Source organism: Nesoenas mayeri, assembly GCF_963082525.1.
Source record: "Nesoenas mayeri genome assembly, chromosome: 2".
NCBI classification, from domain to species: Eukaryota; Metazoa; Chordata; class Aves; order Columbiformes; family Columbidae; genus Nesoenas; species Nesoenas mayeri.
The window spans coordinates 7,037,770-7,055,922 of NC_137543.1; the positions used below are offsets into that span (position 1 = coordinate 7,037,770).

The following is an 18,153-nucleotide window of genomic DNA, read 5'->3' on the forward strand; positions in this document are numbered from 1 at the left end:
CTGTTGCTTTCCAGAGGGATTTATTAAATGTTCTTTTTCTTGCGTTCCACATCGCCAAATCAGTCTTATGAGACTTTTTCCTTAAAAAATCACAGGATCAATACATGGTGACATTAGAATAAGGACAACAGCTCTTAACCATCTACTGCCATGGATTTTATTGGCAATGGTCTTCCTGCCTCTGATACTTGAGCACTGTCACTCTTACTTATTCCAGCAACTCATTCCATTTATACTTGCCTCTCACCTGAGTGCACTGAGTGCTTGAGCCTAGGTCTAGCAGAGTCCCCAGCTTCCATTTATTGATGAATCAAGGTGAGGAATTTGGAGCCTATAAGAAAGTTCTGAGGCTAAATAAATCATTGGACCTTATCCACAGCCCCTTGTAGTATCTACTGCACTTCCCAGCTATGTAGCGTGTTTCAGCTCCTAATTCAATGCAGTCTCTGCTCTCTGTGATGACACTGCCCACCCTGAAAATCAGTTTCAAAGAATTTATCTAAGAAGCTCGGTGACAAAGGTCCCAATCCCACCATTATTTATTTTTCTTGATAGAAATAAAGTAGAATTTCTAACCACAGACAATTTAAGAAAACTGAATGGAGGTTATGTTGTTCAGGAAATTCACTATGGACATTTTAAATGCAACAGTGTTTGACTTTGTGTTATTCCAGAAATATTCAGGTAGGGTGATTAGTGCTGGAGATATGTTTACAAACACTCTAGAATTGAAAAATATTCCAGGAAACATATCCTCACATGGCTCCATTTATGTCCTCAGGCTGATACTGGGGGTCTGAGTCAAAAATGTTCCTCACAGTTACCTACAAATATGTTTTATTACCAGAGAATTTTGTATATTAACTTGTGTTCCCTGCAGGGTGAACAAGGAGAAAAAGGTGAGGAAGGCTTTCCTGGAAAAGCTGGCCCTAAGGTAAGGAGTTCTATTTCATAATTGTGAGAGCCATTGAGACAGTCAAGGTCTGATTTTGGAATTACACTGAAGTCAGGAGATTAGGATTCCTCTGAAGTTAGAGGCATAAGATGAACAGATGTGGCTCAATGCCTTTCAGAGTTCATGGTACTCCAAAATAATAGCAAGGCCTGTTTGATACTCCTCTTTCAAGTCTACATGGTTAGGGAGATTTGACCTGGCTCTTATGTTGGCTTCTTGTGGGCTGGGTTCCCAAGCCATCAGGAAGGCAATTTTAGTGCCATATGGGAAGCAGGTAGAGGAGCATGTGCCAGGACCATAGGGGACACTCTTTACTAATGAGAAAGTGTTCTTACAAAAGGGTCAGGTGCTTGCAATGTTAAAGTCCTGCTTTTGTTTTTCCAGGGTGAACCAGGGAGCCGTGGCCAACGTGGTGAGCAGGTGAGCAGGAAAGGCGTACCTGTCAGTGTGATAAAAAGTGACCACATGCAATAATGAAGCCATTTGCCAGTAACAAGGTCTGTGCATGTTATTTGCATCTGCAATTGAAGATACAACAGATGAATGGATGAGACTCATGGTTAGACAGAGTCATGCAAAAATTCCAGAATAAAAATATGTTAAAGCCAACTTTTCATCCTGGAAAATTCAATCATCTTGTTACTATATAGGGAACAAAAGGCAGGCAGTGTGGCTTAAGTGTGCTAGTTTTCCCTCACACCTCATATTAACGCAGGGTGCTGGTTCTAGAAGATGAGGAACTTATGACTATTTGATGCAAGGGGTGATACTGTCATTTCTAGGTTGTAAAAGCTTGCTAGGAAATAACCCCAGATGACTGTTAGAAGTTTCACAGTTATCTTAGTCTTTTTGCAGTGGGATTTGGGTTTCAGAAGGCAAATGCTGAACTCAGTGAAGTGTTCTGTGATTTCCTAAAGCACACAGCTGTCTAAAGCCCAGTCAGGACCACTAACCGTAGTTGTTAACATTGTCATTCACACACCAACTTTCAACTGTAGTACGAAAATCTGTAGAAACAGAAGTTTGCATAAAACAGAGTATTTTTGGCATACATTTTCAGATTTTGGGACACAGGGCATACATCAGCAATGGAATAATCTTCCAGCCTCAGTCTTCTCTAATTCCCACCAGTCTCAGTCCAATCTTCTTCTATAACAATCAAATGGGAGAGTGGTCATGACCTCTGATCCCATGTTGTCTTATGCAATAAAGAAGAACATGCATCAACTATTCCACAAATTGGACTTAGAAACAGTAAGGGAAGAAGTTGTCCATTAGGAGCCTCATATAGCAGCTTTCCATAACCTGTGGCAGTGTCTCCATAAGAATTAACTTTTAGGAATTGCTGACCATTTTTCCTATTTGTTGGACTGCTTCCATTATCTACCCCTTGAAGGGAGAAGGTTATGAGTGCAAGGCACAAAGTGAGATTTATTGGGATAAGGCACTTATTAAGTGGCTAACAATTCCATGAGCCCACATGTGGGGACTATTCTGATTCTATTCCAAAATTCATTATAATCTGCCTAAGAGGTATCACTCAGTTCTCAGCAAAATGTTCTTCCCTGGTGTCCCAAGTAAGGGGACATTACCAAGGTTCATGACAGCTGTTCCTCAGGAGCGTTTGCATCAGGCTCTTGGGATGGTTTCTCTACCCTTCCTCAGTGGTTCCTGTCACCCAGTCGTGTCATTTTGCTCTTGCTGGGCAAACAAACTCCCGGGCTATCAATTGCCAGGCAAACGAACTCCTGGGCTTGCAATTGCTGGGCAAACTGGGGCTCAGTGCAAGGAAGGGTCAGATTCCCAACCAAAACACTGCCACTTGGTCTGGATCATCTCCCCACACAAGGCTGTTTTGAACTCTAATACCATCTTCCAAAACATTTGCTTTTCTCTCCACAGAAGGGTGTTCTCCACCTATTTCATATATGCTCCCTTTTCTGTCACCCCAGTCATAAATTAAAATGTTGAATAGTGCTGACCCTTAGAGGACTTCATATATCCTTTGTTTTTGACAAGAAATAGCTAATAATAAGTGCGTGAATGTAGTTTCTTCTGTCAGTTGTGCACCATTCTCCAGAGACTTCTTCTACACCATATTTCAGTAGTTTGCTAATGAGAGCATCATGTTGGCCTGCATCAAATGTTTTACTAATGCCAAGAGACATCACACAAATGCTTCCTTCTTCTCTGCTTAGTTATGGTGTCAAGGGAGGGAACTGGATGTGTTTGACATGATTAGTTTTCAACAAATCCTCATTAGCTCTTTTGTATTATCTTTCTGACCTTGAGCTCATACAAACTCATTGACATTTTGCTTCAGTACCTTCCAGAGGCCAAAATCACACCACATGTTTTTATTTTTTCTCCAAATTGTCCTCTATTCTTGTTTAATGTTAAGTCTTCTTTTTGCTCTCGTGATCTCTGGGATGTCATAGTCAGCCAGGATCCTGCAGTGGCTCTCATAAAGCACCACTCTCTCTTCACCAAATGTCACTTTCTTCAGAATTCTCCAAAGATCACCCTGATGTTCCTAATAATACTTAGTCACCAAAGCATCTTGTTCCACACCTACTTTCTTCTGCAGACTTGTTACATCTATATCATGATAATGTTTTGACTCTTCCTGTACTTCAGAGGTAATCTCCTTAAAGCAGAGAGTATGTCTTCTTAGTTTTGTATTTGTACAACAAATAGTGCATGTCCATGGCTGAGATCCTTTGTGATATTGCATTACAAATGCAGATAGCATAGGATGACAAATTGGGTCGACCTGGAGCTAAATTTGAGATTACTTGATATATTTAGAACAAGGCACATGACACAGAGAAGATAATTACTCCAGTATCAACTATTATAAAGCAGAAACTCAAAGGTAAGATTCAAACAGAAAGAAATACAAACATCCACTGGTGGATCCAGAAAATTCTAGATACACTTATCAGGTAACATCCATTCCAATCAGATAATACAGTGCAGTTTTTGCATTTCCAGACTACACCAGATCATTAAAAATGAAAAGTTAGATTTAATTTTTTTTAGTCACTTTTATTTGCTCATAATTTCCATCATGCCAGTTACCAGCGTAACAGCAAAAGCAAAACGAAACAAAAACAAACCCTCAAAAACAAATAAACAAACAAAACACAACCAAAACAACCAAAACAAAAAAACACAACAGATCTTAGCTGCTGTCACACTGTCACAGAGAGATCCCAAAGTCAGTTTTAGGGGGCAAAACAAGTTCTAAACCAGACTTTATTCTGGCCAGAAAAGTACAGCCAATGAACTGACCAAAATAGGGTTTATACAATTAGTTAGCACTCCAATAACATAAGATAAAGGTTTGGATATCAATCGAGGACATTATTGGGGTGCAGCAAATGAGAATAATGAGGATCCACAGCGTACATGCATGCACTCACAGGGAACAAAGCCAGAGCCCTCTGCCCTGGATACTACACTCGCCTGGTTCAGCAAGGACTACACTGGCCTGGCTAGGCAAGGACTACACTTGCTGGGTCGGCAAGGACTTAAATTATCACTCACTCAAATGAGGAGATGAGGTGCTTCCAATCCCAGAAAGTTTCCTTAGATGGTGTTCCCACCTAAGGGGAGGCCTCCGGCACAGACCCGCTGCTCCGAGAAGGCCACACAAAGAGAATTTTCAGTGGGAACCCTGTTTTATAGTCTCATCAGATCTGGCTGTGGACATTCCAGAAGCTTCTTGGCATCTCTGCTCCCCCCTCCTCTGCTAACGACCCTGTCAACCAACTCCAGGTCCCACAAGAGTCATTAACTGCCCCATTGAAGGAGAGGGGGGTGTGCAACTGCCACAGCTTCTGTTATAAATAAAGATTTTCCATTTTTACAAAACCGATGAATTATTTGATAATCCAAGTAAGGCCATTCTTTCTCAGCAAACTACTATTATATTCTATCCTATGAAAAAACTGGGGCAGACTCTGGCTTACATCATAGACCACGCATATCATAGTGTCATTAGGTATCAAGAAGAAACCATCTGCAGTCATTATGAGTTCTGTACAACTCACAGTCTTAATATCAGACACATGAAGAGATAGACAGCTAAACCAAGGTTTCATTCTTCCCAGCTGACTAGATTAGCCTACCCTGAGGAGCAGACTTGATGCATTTTTAAATAACATGAGTGAAAGAAGACTTTGGACCACCATTCTGCCTTCTCACTTTTCATTACATTTGAGAATAATTTTTTGAGAATTGAGAATAATTTGTTTTATTAATACAATCCATGCTTGATGCCTCTTCCTAGATTTAACACACTTTTTTGTCTTACTTTCAGGGTGAAGCAGGTCTTCCTGGTCCTCAGGGTTTACCTGGATTGAGAGGAGAAAAAGGGGACCAGGTGAGTGACTTTGAGCCGTAGCTTGATTTGGTTTTTTTTGGCCATTTGGTGCCAGGAGGACTTATCTCGAGTGTGATGATGTTCTCTCTTGGTGCAATTGCTGTGGTGAGTGGCTGTTTGGCATCCAGCAAGGTCACCAAGTATCCATTCCATGCCTAGTTGCAACAGAGGTGTTAATGAATGGTGTCTGTCCTAAATGCAGCAAGTTATGACTCATGAAGTAGAAGAGGTAAAGTAGTCTTTAGACCTTACTTTCAGAAATACCTGACTTAAGAACACTAAAAAAATTAATTACAAGAAAAAATTACGTATCCCCCTCGTCACTGAGCCCTGAAGAAGGCTCCAGATAGATGGATCATTTTCCAATGGACCAACTTCCATCCAAGGCCTGGTGTCTACTGCTTCCCCTGCTAGCTTCAGACCTCCAGATCCATTGATGTACTAGGAAATTGTTCGATCAGGAGCCTGAGAGCAAATTTAGTCATGTAAATGAGGTTTGTACTTCTGATAACAGACTTAATCTTTGAATGTGGGCAAGAAGTATCTAAAATCAACCGAGGTCTTACTGTTCAGTTTGCTATATTTTATGTACAGTAGAGCATAGGATATAGAATATATTCTCTATGTAAAATCATAGAAATGTAGGTCAGATAGGTCCTGTTTGAATGAAAGTTCAATACATTTTGCATATGCACTTTGAGGGGTATTCATGTCATCCTTGTTAAGCATCTCCCATTCAGATGACCAGGATACCTGGGCAAAATAGAGAAGCAGGCACCAGATGATTCAGAAATCTTTAACATAAACAAAAATGGTAGTATGAATGTCCACTTTGGGTCTCAACTCTTGTTCTGGTGTCTCTCTTGTCCAACTAGTAAAAATCTGTTTTTTATAACTGCATTGGGCTATAGGACCTTCTATATGCAAGTTGATTTAGGATTGGTGCTTTCCATTCCATGAACTTAATTGCTGTTTTTTGGCTTTTGAAAATAGTGTGGATTTTATGAAGCCATCTCCAAAATGTTACATTTTTAATTGCTTGCATTACATCTCGGAGCACAGGTAAGATCAGCTGAAAGTATAGAATAGTCTAGTGAGACTGAAAACAAATCAAAACATGCATATTTCCTGCTTTCTTTTTACCGCTTTTAGGGAGAAAAAGGAAAAGATGGTCTCCCAGGATTCAAAGGTGAAAGAGGAGAAAAGGTCAGTATTAAATGAACATTCTTTTCCTTAGATAAAAGAAGAAAAGAAACAAAGGCACAGAGACAAGAAATAGATGAGAATATCTGAGAAGATTAGAAACATTAGAAATCTGTTAGCTGAAGCTTACTAAGGAGCAGCAGAGAAAGCTGCATGTGAGACAGAGATAACTATTTCTTGAGCAATGCAAGAAATAGTAAGCAGTTGCTGAAATCTAAGGATGGCTTTTTAAATTTAAATAAACTTTTATTTGTGTTAAAATTGTCTAATCAAAATAAGCCTGGAATTAAATTCAAAATACTTTTTCTGTGCCTGCCTGTGATGTTCTGGAACAATAATTTAAGGAATGGTCTGGGCTTCTGCCACCATAATACTATCAATTTTAGTGAAAATGAGAGAACTAGACAAGGGTGATGTCCACCAAAATTTACGTTCCACCACTGTGACCATGAAGATGAAGAAAAAGCACTGACCTTGCAGATGCCTATGGTTGTATAATCAAAAATTTGCCCTCATTATAGTGGCAATAGACATTTTGGAGTGGGTACCACTTTGTTCTTTTTCCTAGGATACATTGGCCCTCAGTTTAGCAATGACTTTCACCATCTATGGAAGGCAAGAAATGGATTTAGAAACATATATTTTTTATGAAAAACCAATTTTTTTTTTTTCATCTACAAGAGAAGCTCGGGTATAATATATTTTTCGATGAAGAATTTTGGTCAATTTTAACTTAAAATGTAAATTAAACTCCATATCACTCCTACACTGGTTGGGGTGACAGTAGAATTTCGTTAATCTGTGAAGTCAGATCAATGTTAAAGTCATAAAGTGATAAAGATGAAAAAGTGAGGAATCTGTATGCAACAAAGGGAGGACAGCAGGATTTTAGGACAGAGCAATGGGGTAAATTCCACCCATCAGAGAAGTGCTATGGGATTTTCAGTGTCACTGAGCTGACAGGTTGTCATTGGGTTACAGCTCAACTGGTAATGTTGCATCTTCTTGCTGATAATGTTGAGTTTTCTTTGTGCATCTTTTTATATCCTTAGTCATATTTTTCTCCTCTCTCTAGGGTGACACAGGTTCCCCTGGACCACCAGGCTTACCTGGAACAGTAAGTAATTTGTATTCCATGCTGTAACAATATTTAAGCCATCATCACACTTAATCTACACTAATTCCTCAAAAACAAAGCTTTTCAAGATCCCTACCTCTCTGCAGAAACTTTAGGACCCATTTACTCTGAGATTACATCTCTTTCCTTCAGAGAAGCAGTATCAAGGTATATTTGATTTTTTTATTTTGGGGGGAGGTTGTGCCCTCCTCTGCTTCTTTGTAAACATTTTTATATGTCCTTGCCTTGTGGTAGCACTTAAATTGAATTTGTGATTTGTTTAGCAACTCTGAGAGCTCTTTGAAGAAGGTCACAGCTGAAAATGGGGAGTCTGTTCATACAGAATTTCCAGGGTGAACTTGATTTTTCCAGCTGAGATCTCAGGATAAGACTGGCTCTAAACCAAAACCAGTGAACAACAGCTGATCTTCTTGGGAAACAATTCACCTTCTTCCAGGAAGAGCAAAGGGTTCCACTTCTCATTTACATGAACTTACGGGGAGGAAGATTCAGCTCCAGCAATGATGTACCCCCCCAGAGCCTCCATTGCATACAGTTCCATGCTGTGTTTTAAGCCCAGAAAGATCCTCTCATCCCAGAGTTCATTCTGGGTTCAGCACTGGATCTAACACACAAACCAGTCATACATATTTGCATATATCCTTTCTGCTAATTAAAAAAAATGACGTATAAAACAATTTATTCTTTTAAAAATGACCCTTCAAATTACATTTGGGAGCATGAACATAATTACAATGAAGTTCACTACAGGCGATTAAACCAGCATCTATTGAATGTAAACAAATAAACCGCACAGAATCTCATTAAGCAGCTTGGAGTAAGCACTAGGAACAGGTCTGTCACTGTAACAGGAGGGCTGATCCCAGTCACAGATCCTCCAAAAAATGGCAGATACCCACTTTTCATCTTTGCTCACCACCCACAGTCAAGTTATGGAGAAAATTTGATTCAAGGTCTGTTGGTGAAAATCAAGTGCCTAATGACCTTCATGCAGCAATGGAAGAGGTGTTATAATTTATTCCATGCCATTATTTGTGCATCTTTAGTCTGTGGCAAAGGGTGCTTCATGGTATTGAGTAGGGAAGGCTCCATGTGTATCAGACAAGAATGACCCAGTCACAACACCAAGTATAAATCTGTCTTAGTAAAGGCAGAGAAGGCAGCTTACAAACACAGTACAACACAGCTAGATAGAGAGAAAATAAACATGACTGCTCAAGCTTCATGTGTTTGTAGGAGAAATAATTTCTGTTTCAGCTGTAAAAGTGATGATTTTGTCATATCCTCGTTTCATCAAGGACTAAATTTTTCTTTCTAATTTTATCAGTTTTGATAAAAGATGCTGCTTCTCTCTGCAAAACTCTATCATTCTTTTTTGTAGCTAGTCCTTCAGGATGACTATGTGATCCCTAAGACAACCATGTTGAGATGTAAATGTCTTGTACATGATGCAAAGCAAAGAGAGAATACACCAAGTTCAGCCATGAAATCAGGAAATTTAATAATACTAAAGATGGTTCCAAGTGGAAAAGTGAGCTGGAGTAAACTTGAGTGAGCTAACAGTAAACTTTATTGCAAAGTTAAAGGTGGATTTTTCATAGCAATGGAATGTACAGAATGTTTTTGAGTTTATTTGAAATACTGTAGAAAATGTCTGATACTTATGAGCTTGTTTCCAAATAGCCAGATGTTACAATGAGCTGCTCATTTATAAACCTACTGATGAATATATGGAATGTGTAATCTGTAATGACAAAGAAAATACATTAGTTAGTGCACTTCAAGGAAGATAAGTAGCATTTCTTTTAACATTCTGGTTTCTCTTCCAGACAGCCTTCTTCACCCCACACCCCAGGATTCCTGTAAGTAACACCTTTAATAAACACGGCCTCTGGCTTATTGCCTTTTGTATCTGATAGACACATGGCACCTTAGTATTTTCCATGTTATTTAAATGCCTTCAGTAAATAACTTAAGTCTGGTTCTGGGCAACTTCACCACTGTAACCAGCCATGATGAAAAGTCCACAGCTGTCCTGGTATCAGCAGCACCCAAAACAACTGTGGTTGGGACACAACTGTATGCTCTCCCAGACTCTTAAATGAAGCTTAAAATGAAATTTAATTTCCCACTTGCAGCACATAGTGGAAAATATTAATATGTGGCATTATATAGGATCACACCATTATTGTGTGAGTAACCTTGTTAAGGATCAGAAGGCTTTACGGTAAGTATAAATGGCAGAGGCAGGCTGTAAAAGTGCCATTAGAAAAAAATAAGTACATATGCCAGGTTCTTCAGAGGCTGAAGAAAGAAGTAGGAATATGAGGGTAATACTGGGAATAGAGACAAGATTTATTTGGTTCACTTTTCCCCTGGCTTTTAGTTTGCTAGTATATAATATATACTAAGGAAATATACAGAACAATGACATTTTGTATTGTCTTCCTACTCCACAGACACAGAAGGAGTTCTCTCTTTGTTTTTGAACATGTTACTTTCGTAAATGAGCTGCAAGTCAGTAAAAAAATAAAAGGCTTGACGTGTGTTGGCAGGTCAGGTCTCTGGGATTTCTCCATATGCAAGATGAATGTGATGTTACTGTAGCACAGGTCTGCACATAGTGTTACAAGCTTTGAGAGGGGAAGGGGAGGTAAAGAGTTACCCTTGGTTTACAGGTCTACAAATGAAGGTGTCAGAGGGTGTCGATAAGCCTTAGGAGAGTGTCGTGTGTCATGTTATAGAGGATGCAGGACCACATTTGTCATGTACTTTCCAAAAGACAGTATTTGCCATTGCTTTCTATGACTATATGGTGTACAGTAACGGAGAGCAACTTACACAAGCAGACACAAAACAAAGCCTATGTAGGAGGCAGCAGCACCATTACTCTGTTCACTTACTATCAGTTAAAATCAATCTCATTTAAAACACACTTCGGTAATAGTCAGAAATGGAAAATTTCTGACCAAATGAGTCTGAGCTCCCATTTACCCACCACTGCAGCTTCACTGTGTGTTTTGGGTGCAGCCTGTGCTGTGAGCTCTGCAGAAACTCCCTGATGCACCAGAACAGTAGCAGAAGAGGGGTCAGTTCCTTCCATGGGGTGCAGGGAACATTTTCAATTACATTTTTCTTGGAGATGGGGTGCGTGAAAACCAAAGTATATGTTAAATGTGATGGCTGAAAGGAGGCAAAAGCAGCAAAGCAGGAGATGGCTCCTCACTTGGCCTTTTACCTGGGGACAGCTGAGGCCCCACTGCGTTTTCTCTTCTTTAAATAGCACAGAAAAGACTAACACATTAATTGAGGCTACAGGAGGATGCTGCTGAGAGCAAGTCAAAGCAGCTGTAAGCACTGATCTGACTCAGGTTGGTGGCAGCTGTTGGCTGTCACCACATCATTTCTGTCCCTTGAGCTGTAGGAAAGGAATGGGTGGCAGTGGATTAAGTCCAGCTGCTGGGGGCAGAGGTCTCCGCAAGAGGCAGCACTGGCAGGCTGTTAACAGTTTCAGCAGACAGTTGTGGGTCTGGAAAATTTGGAAAGACTTGCAAGCAGATTTGCTGGCGGTTTGACTTAAGAAATGCTGCCTCTACCCATGTTTGTGCCTGTGCAAGGACATTAGACTGTAATTTTGCCTATTTTGCATCAACATGCATGTTACGTGTCAAGTAAAACCTGGGAGAATGGAGAATATTAGAAAAGCTTCCTCCCTTTGGCTGTTGAGTAAGTTCTTCCCTTTTCAATTTTGTTTTACCTGGTAATATGTCCCTTTATTTCCACTTAGTAACACCATCTCTGCCTGCAGATTTATTGCTGTATGTCTGGGTTTTGTTGTTCCACTCTCTCAAAAGGTTTCAGAGCTTTAGATGTCATTAAGCATTAAACGGGGAAAAATTGAATGAAATATAACAAGGGAAAGTGTAGAGTCTTGCATCTGGGTAGGAACAACCCCAGCTTCCATTATAAATTGGGGAATGACCTATTAGAGAGCAGTGTAGGGGAAAGGGACCTGGGGGTCCTGGGGACAGCAGGAGGTCCATGAGCCATCACTGGGCCCTTGTGGCCAGGAAGGCCAGTGGTACCTGGGGTATATTAGAAGGGGGACGGTCAGTAGGTCAGAGAGGTTCTCCTGCCCCTCTGCTCTGCCCTGGGGAGACCACATCTGGAATATTGTGTCCAGTTGTGGCCCCTCAGTTCCAGCAGGACAGGGAACTGCTGGAGAGAGTCCAGCACAGGGCAACAAAGATGCTGAAGGGAGTGGAGCATCTCCCGTGTGAGGAAAGGCTGAGGGAGCTGGGGCTCTGGAGCTGGACAAGAGGACACTGAGGGGTGACCTTATTAATGTTTACAAATATATAAAGGGTGAGTGTCAGGAGAATGAAGCCAGGCTCTTCTCGGTGACAAGCAATGGTAGTACAAGGGGTAATGGGTTCAAATTGGAACACAAGAGATTCCACTTAAATTTGAAAAGAAACTTCTTCATGGTGAGGGTGCCAGAGTCTGGACCAGGCTGCCCAGGGAGGTTGTCGAGTCTCCTTCTCTGGAGACATTCAAACCCGCCTGGACACCTTCCTGTGTAACCTCATCTGGGTGTTCCTGCTCCGGCGGGGGGATTGGACTGGATGAGCTTTTGAGGTCCCTTCCAATCCCTGACCATCTGAGATTCTGTGAAAACATCTTCCAGGTTTGTTGCATAGGACCATTTGCTTAGAAGGTCCCGTTATCTTTCTAAAGGCCACTAGATGGCATAAGGGACTACCTGATTAAAAGTTGATCTAACGAGGTGCTACCTGTAGAATAAAATTCCTCCTATTATTTATCGCAGATGATTATATGTATCCATAATGCATAATAAATACAGATATTAAGTAATATTTATGCAGTTACATTTATTTTGTCTGTTAAAGAATCGTTTGCAAATGGACTTTGAATTCCCAGGTGTTGCAGAAATGATTGGCAAATAGCTGATGCAAATAAATTCAAGCTGATTTGTCTTGGGCTCTGCATTTTGACTGATCAGTATTCCTTGTGTCTGTAGCTTAAATCACTGATGTTCTTACTTTTCCTTGATTGCATAATTGAAACACCTTGTATGATAAACAATGAATAAGTAATGATTGCTGTTGCCTGAATACGTATGTTCATGTAAGTATTCCAATATGAGTATTCATGTACTGCTTGGTTTATTCCAACTATTTCCATAATTGTATGCTGTTCCTTTTCCCTATATAAAAAGCAGAAATATGGACATATTGATTATTGTTCTAGAGCTCAGAACAAGGCTGATGAATTTCTTTCTGAAAGCGTCTTCAATTTACTGTAAGGAGGAAGAACAGGAATAAATTAATCCTATTAGTCAGTGGTGATGGTGCATGAAATAATGTACTGACATTGCAGGAGGGAGGGGAAGTTGCATGGATGTATGGAGATGTTAGCAGAGCTAGAGATCAGGAAAAGCTGCTCAGTACACACCACTGAAGGTGTTGAGATGAGACCCTGAACGCTCCTCTCTTATAAACATAATTGGAATTATCTGCATGTGCGATAATTTCCCCAATTGTAGGGTGACTTTAGGTCTGTGGTTCTACAAAGAGGCAGTGTGGTGGTGCTGGTGTTTTTGCTCTTGGTCATATCATCTGACCTTTCAATACATTAGAGCTGAATTAGTCAATTTTTTGAATGATAAATTCTTTAACTGCTGTTGTCTATGAAGAAAGTCTGTTCATTTTAAAAACTGAACATTTTTGCAATTATTATTATAACAATCCCAAAAGTCTACACAAAGATCTCCAAATCTCACTGTGTGATATTATAATTTTGATTCATTGACCTTAAAATCCTTTGAGGAAGCTACTCTACCTTAGAAATGGATATCTGATTGAAAGAACCCTTTTAGGAAACAGGACTGGTGTGACATGCAGCCACAGAAATAGCTTTTATTTCTCTCTTTGTTGTTGTTTTTCAGGGTGAACCTGGACCAAAAGGGGAGAAAGGAGATCAAGGAACAACTGGAGAACCTGTAAGCACAGCCAAGCGTTGCTTCAGTTGTTTTGAACTTTAGCGGGGACAGGACATGAGAGCTGCCTGTTTTGGAGGGAGAAGGTGGGACAAGATCCTTCTGCAGCTGAGATGCTTCTCTCATCAGAAATGGCCATAGTGGTGCTTGGCTTTATAGTGACTGTAGGGGGAAGCTACATGACTACATGAATTTAAGCACTTAATTTATATCTTTGGGCCTTAGTGTCTGAACAGAGGGCTATGGAGTTTGCTATCCAGAACATGGCTGACAATGAGGCTGTACCTGTTTTATTAAGGGCTTTTGAAGTGATGTGGCCCAGATAAATTGTGAATTTGGCTACTTCATTTGTATTCTGGACCGCTCTTGTTCTGGGTGGAGCCCCTAGGAGAGGCAGAATCCTGTGCAGTCACAGGCCCTGTGAAAAACACCCTTTTGTATCTCAGTGTGAGGAAGGAGAAACATCTGCTCAGGAGAAGAAAGGAACAGTTTCCTTCAGGTTCTTCATATTTCCCTTTGTTTTTTCAGGGATTGCCTGGGGTCCCAGGGGAACAAGGTGTCCCAGGACCTGCAGGAGTACAGGTAAGAGGGCTCAGCCTTGAAGAAAATGTTTGACATGACCAGAGAGTGGTGTTTTCAAGGTCCATATCACTGTAAATAATTCTTCCCCTATACACCAACAGCCCATTTCCCTGTCTTCATTGTTGTAAGTCCAGGGACTTCTGCAGATGTATTTATTTATATTAGACATCAGAAAAACATGAGAAAAATTACAGCAGAAACATGGTATCTCTGCAGGATGATCAGTGTTGTCTGAGAGACTCCTTCCAACTTCAGGATCCTTCAGGAGGGCATCTTGTATTGATGTTACTAAACCACAAGTTGCACGGATAGGTTATGGCAGCACTTTGACAAAACATAGCAGAGCATTCAGATTCAGCCCCAGTCCTTTTTACCTTGAATGCACTATGGCTCACATAAAATGGTTTTATAGTCTCAATTATCTTCTGAAAATTTCTTGGCTCACGTATATTATTTACAGTCATGACCAAGGTACGTTTTCATGTCAACATGGGAGGATGTTCACCCTGCTGTCATCTGTGCTGTGCCCAAACTATTACTTGGGCATCAACAGTTTAAACAGTTTAACCACAGTTTTAGCATTATGAAAAAAATAGTAGTAACATGCAACTTTTAACTGACATCTGCTAAATGAGGGACTATCCAGTGAGTAGACCCTGTCCTGCCAAAATCCTTCAGAAAGGGCTACATGGCAAGTAGGACTGGGACGAACCCTCTGCACTACGATTTATTTTGACCATTTCTATATGACTGCTGTTTGTATTTGAGAACTGCAGGCAAAGTTTCTTCTGTGCAGGGAGACCATCAGAGTTGAGCTGAAAATGAAGTAACTGGTAGGCCTAAGGATAGGAAGGAATTTTCACCCAGATTAATGCCTGCAACCTTCAGCATCTTGTGCTGAGAAACAGCCTCTGAGCTGATCAGTCATTAGTAATTCTTCTTATGTCTCTGGGGTTTATTTTTATATTTCATTTTCTCACTGCACAGAGAACCGGGAGCCATTTCCTCAGCCGTTAAACTGCTCTGTGACTTGACTAACGAAAGCCCTTGCCCAGCGTGCACGTTCAAGCATCTTGAAGTCTTTTTGTCTGGCAGGCAGTCTCGTCCCATCTCTAACCAGCTGGTATCTCTCTTCTTTCCACACAGGGCACAAAGGGACAGAAAGGAGCTCAAGGAGAAGCTGGAGCCCCTGGAGAGCCTGTGAGTAAATGCTTCCCTTGCAGCATTTTTCCCTGAAGGGAGTCTGAATTCAATGCTTTGCAGATTCACAATCCCAGGCTGCTGAGGCTTGTGGCACATCCTAAACTGCAGCTGGAAGAGTCGCTGCTTGTGGGCAAACATGTGCAGCTGCACCAAACAGATCAATGCCCCAGTCAGCCCAGCTCTAAATTGTGCATCTTTTGCTGGCCAAGTCTCTTCTTCTCTAACAAAATTCCCTCTTTTCTGGGTGAGATGCAGGCAGAGCTTGTTACTGCACTGTGATATCAGCCAAGCCCGGGCAGCCACCTGGTGCAGGGAGCTCGCTTCTCATCAGCAGCCTCAATTAGTTTTTGATCATCGTTGGTTTTAGGCTTCTTAGTCAATTCTGTTTTCTTTAATACAGGCTCATCAGCAGAGGAATTGTCACGTAACACTTTTTTGAGGCATGTGTTGTAGGGAGGGCTGCTATTTTCTGACTGTGTGCTAAAGAACAGCAAAGGATCCAAGTCCAAATTTATTATTGTTAGAACATATAAGCCCTTCATGGCTGAATCAAAGGCCACATACTTTCTCTGCAAGAAGAGAAGGAAGACTGAAAAACTATTCAAAATAAAGACTGAGAGAGAGGATGTTTATATCTCAGAGAAGGAGGGAATATGAAATCCAAATTAAGCATCCTAGTAACTAAAATTTCTTCTTCCACCTTTGTGTTCATGGTTTTCTTTCTTGGGCTTGTGCTTAGATGTTGTTCCCAGCCGTGCTTTGACCTTAGACTCTGATCTGCCTGTCCCCAGCTCTCTTTCACTCCTGGCTGAAGGACTCCTCAATCTTTTTGGGAAGAAAAAGAAAAGTTAGGAAATGTCCCCCTTCCACCAAACTCGCCATTGGTTTTATTTCTTTGTATAGCCTGGTGCCTTAGAGGATGTTAATGATATAGAAATGCAGCCATATGCTGGCACCTTTTTTTTTTTCCTATCTTTTCACAGGCTGCCACTGCTCCAAATGTTTCTATTGGCTCATAGACCAGCGACTGTAAATAACACAGAAATGAGGAAACCTTTAATTCCATTTTAGTGAGCCAAAGGCAACAGATAGACACTCACTTTGTGAAGAGCTGTGCTTTGGAAGATTTTAATCATCTCCCAACTGTTTTCATTGTCCTTCTGCAAGATATTACTGCCCAGCGCTTCGAGTAGAAGGGATTTCTCTGTACTCTGCTCCAAGTTAGATAGATTATTTCAGTCTGCTGATGCAGATGTTTTTAGGCAGTCTGTCTCATTTAGCCCTAAATGGATTAGGCATGCTAAAAGAAATCCTTTTTGTTGCAAAGCTCTGATGGTATGTGAACCATGGCCAGTGACGAGTTAAACTCAGAGGTAGCAGCTTCACAGAATCACAGAATGTTAGGGATTGGAAGGGACCTCAAAAGATCATCTAGTCCAATCCCCCGGATATGGTCAAGTATAAAGAAGTATGTCTAAATACTGCCTGGTAACCCAAACCATACATCTCTATGGGGATGTAACTCCCCAAATATATGTCCTCTCATCCCCCATACATTTTCTGGGGACACACATGGGATTTTCCACCCTAAAAAGCTTTTACTTGCAGACAGCAAAGACCTGCAATTCAGAACTATAACACTCTGAATAGTTTGTGCTGTTCGTCTATTTAATGTAAATGAGTGTTTTCAGGTTTTGTTCCCCAGAGTAGAGAAAGGTAGAATTGTCAGTAAAACATATTTTGTTGACCTTGATATTTATTTTATGATAAATCAACATACTTTCCTCTGTTCTTTTGATGTTTCAGGCCTAGACTTTTCTTCGTATATCTCAACTAGATTTAGGATTTATTTTGATGGAAGTAATTTTAAGCTCCCAAAGAGAGTCTTCATTCATTTTGTATTGTTTCATGCTTCTTTTCACAACAAAGTGTTTCACAAAAATGCTATTTTTTGCTTTGTTGAATAACACTGTCTGATACAAACTCCAGCCTCACTTGGAACATCGTGTTCCTATGGTGGTACAAGCTGTGAAATGCATATGCATACACTCTTAATTTTCTTGAAACAGGGTGTGGCTGGACCAGCAGGGCCTCCAGGTCCAAGAGGCTTGCCGGGAAATGTGGTATGTGTGCACCAGTGGATCTGTTTTCCTATCTGTGTCCTGATTTCTTTAATATGTTTAGTTTTCCCTTCCACAATGTTTGCTATCAGGTTCAAGAGGTTGTGTTTCATTACAGTTTTTTAATGGTTGAATTTAAATATCTGGAAGCACCTGAAAATGGTGTATCCATGAAGCATATTCTCATATTCATTTGTAGCAAGAGAGAGGCATAAGGTTTTTCATTCCTCACCAAATTGTCAAAAGCAATTTTTACTGCCAGCTCTTCTAGAGGAAAATTGCAATGTTTATTGTCTCTCTGGTTTTATTTCTATTGCCTCATTCTTATTTGTCATTTCCTTTTGAAAACATGACTTCTTGATATAAGAATTCCATGGTATTCTCCTATTTTTATTATGGGAACATCTAAGTATTTGATCCTACAATCAGGGCTTTGAAAGCAATGCAGTGTCCTCCTTGCCTTGGTAGATGTTCATCACCATTAATATGTTGTGCATGATAGCCCAAAGACTTTTTTGGAAGCAGAAAAAGCTCCAACTCTGCTTC

The 18,153-nt window shown here is 40.6% G+C and overlaps 1 protein-coding gene across 1 annotated transcript in view; it reads left to right on the forward strand.

Moving 5' to 3' along the window:
• The window catches only part of COL22A1 (collagen type XXII alpha 1 chain), a gene marked incomplete at both ends in the record, with an annotated part of 197,763 nt that overhangs the window by 137,044 nt on the left and 42,566 nt on the right, over nucleotides 1-18,153 (forward strand). The window contains 10 exons of the mRNA XM_080339502.1: nucleotides 881-934; nucleotides 1,340-1,375; nucleotides 5,280-5,342; nucleotides 6,495-6,548; nucleotides 7,621-7,662; nucleotides 9,513-9,545; nucleotides 13,652-13,705; nucleotides 14,231-14,284; nucleotides 15,431-15,484; nucleotides 17,557-17,610. Of these exons, the coding sequence (XP_080195628.1) occupies nucleotides 881-934; nucleotides 1,340-1,375; nucleotides 5,280-5,342; nucleotides 6,495-6,548; nucleotides 7,621-7,662; nucleotides 9,513-9,545; nucleotides 13,652-13,705; nucleotides 14,231-14,284; nucleotides 15,431-15,484; nucleotides 17,557-17,610 (498 nt within the window). The remainder of the gene's footprint in view (nucleotides 1-880; nucleotides 935-1,339; nucleotides 1,376-5,279; nucleotides 5,343-6,494; nucleotides 6,549-7,620; nucleotides 7,663-9,512; nucleotides 9,546-13,651; nucleotides 13,706-14,230; nucleotides 14,285-15,430; nucleotides 15,485-17,556; nucleotides 17,611-18,153) is intronic.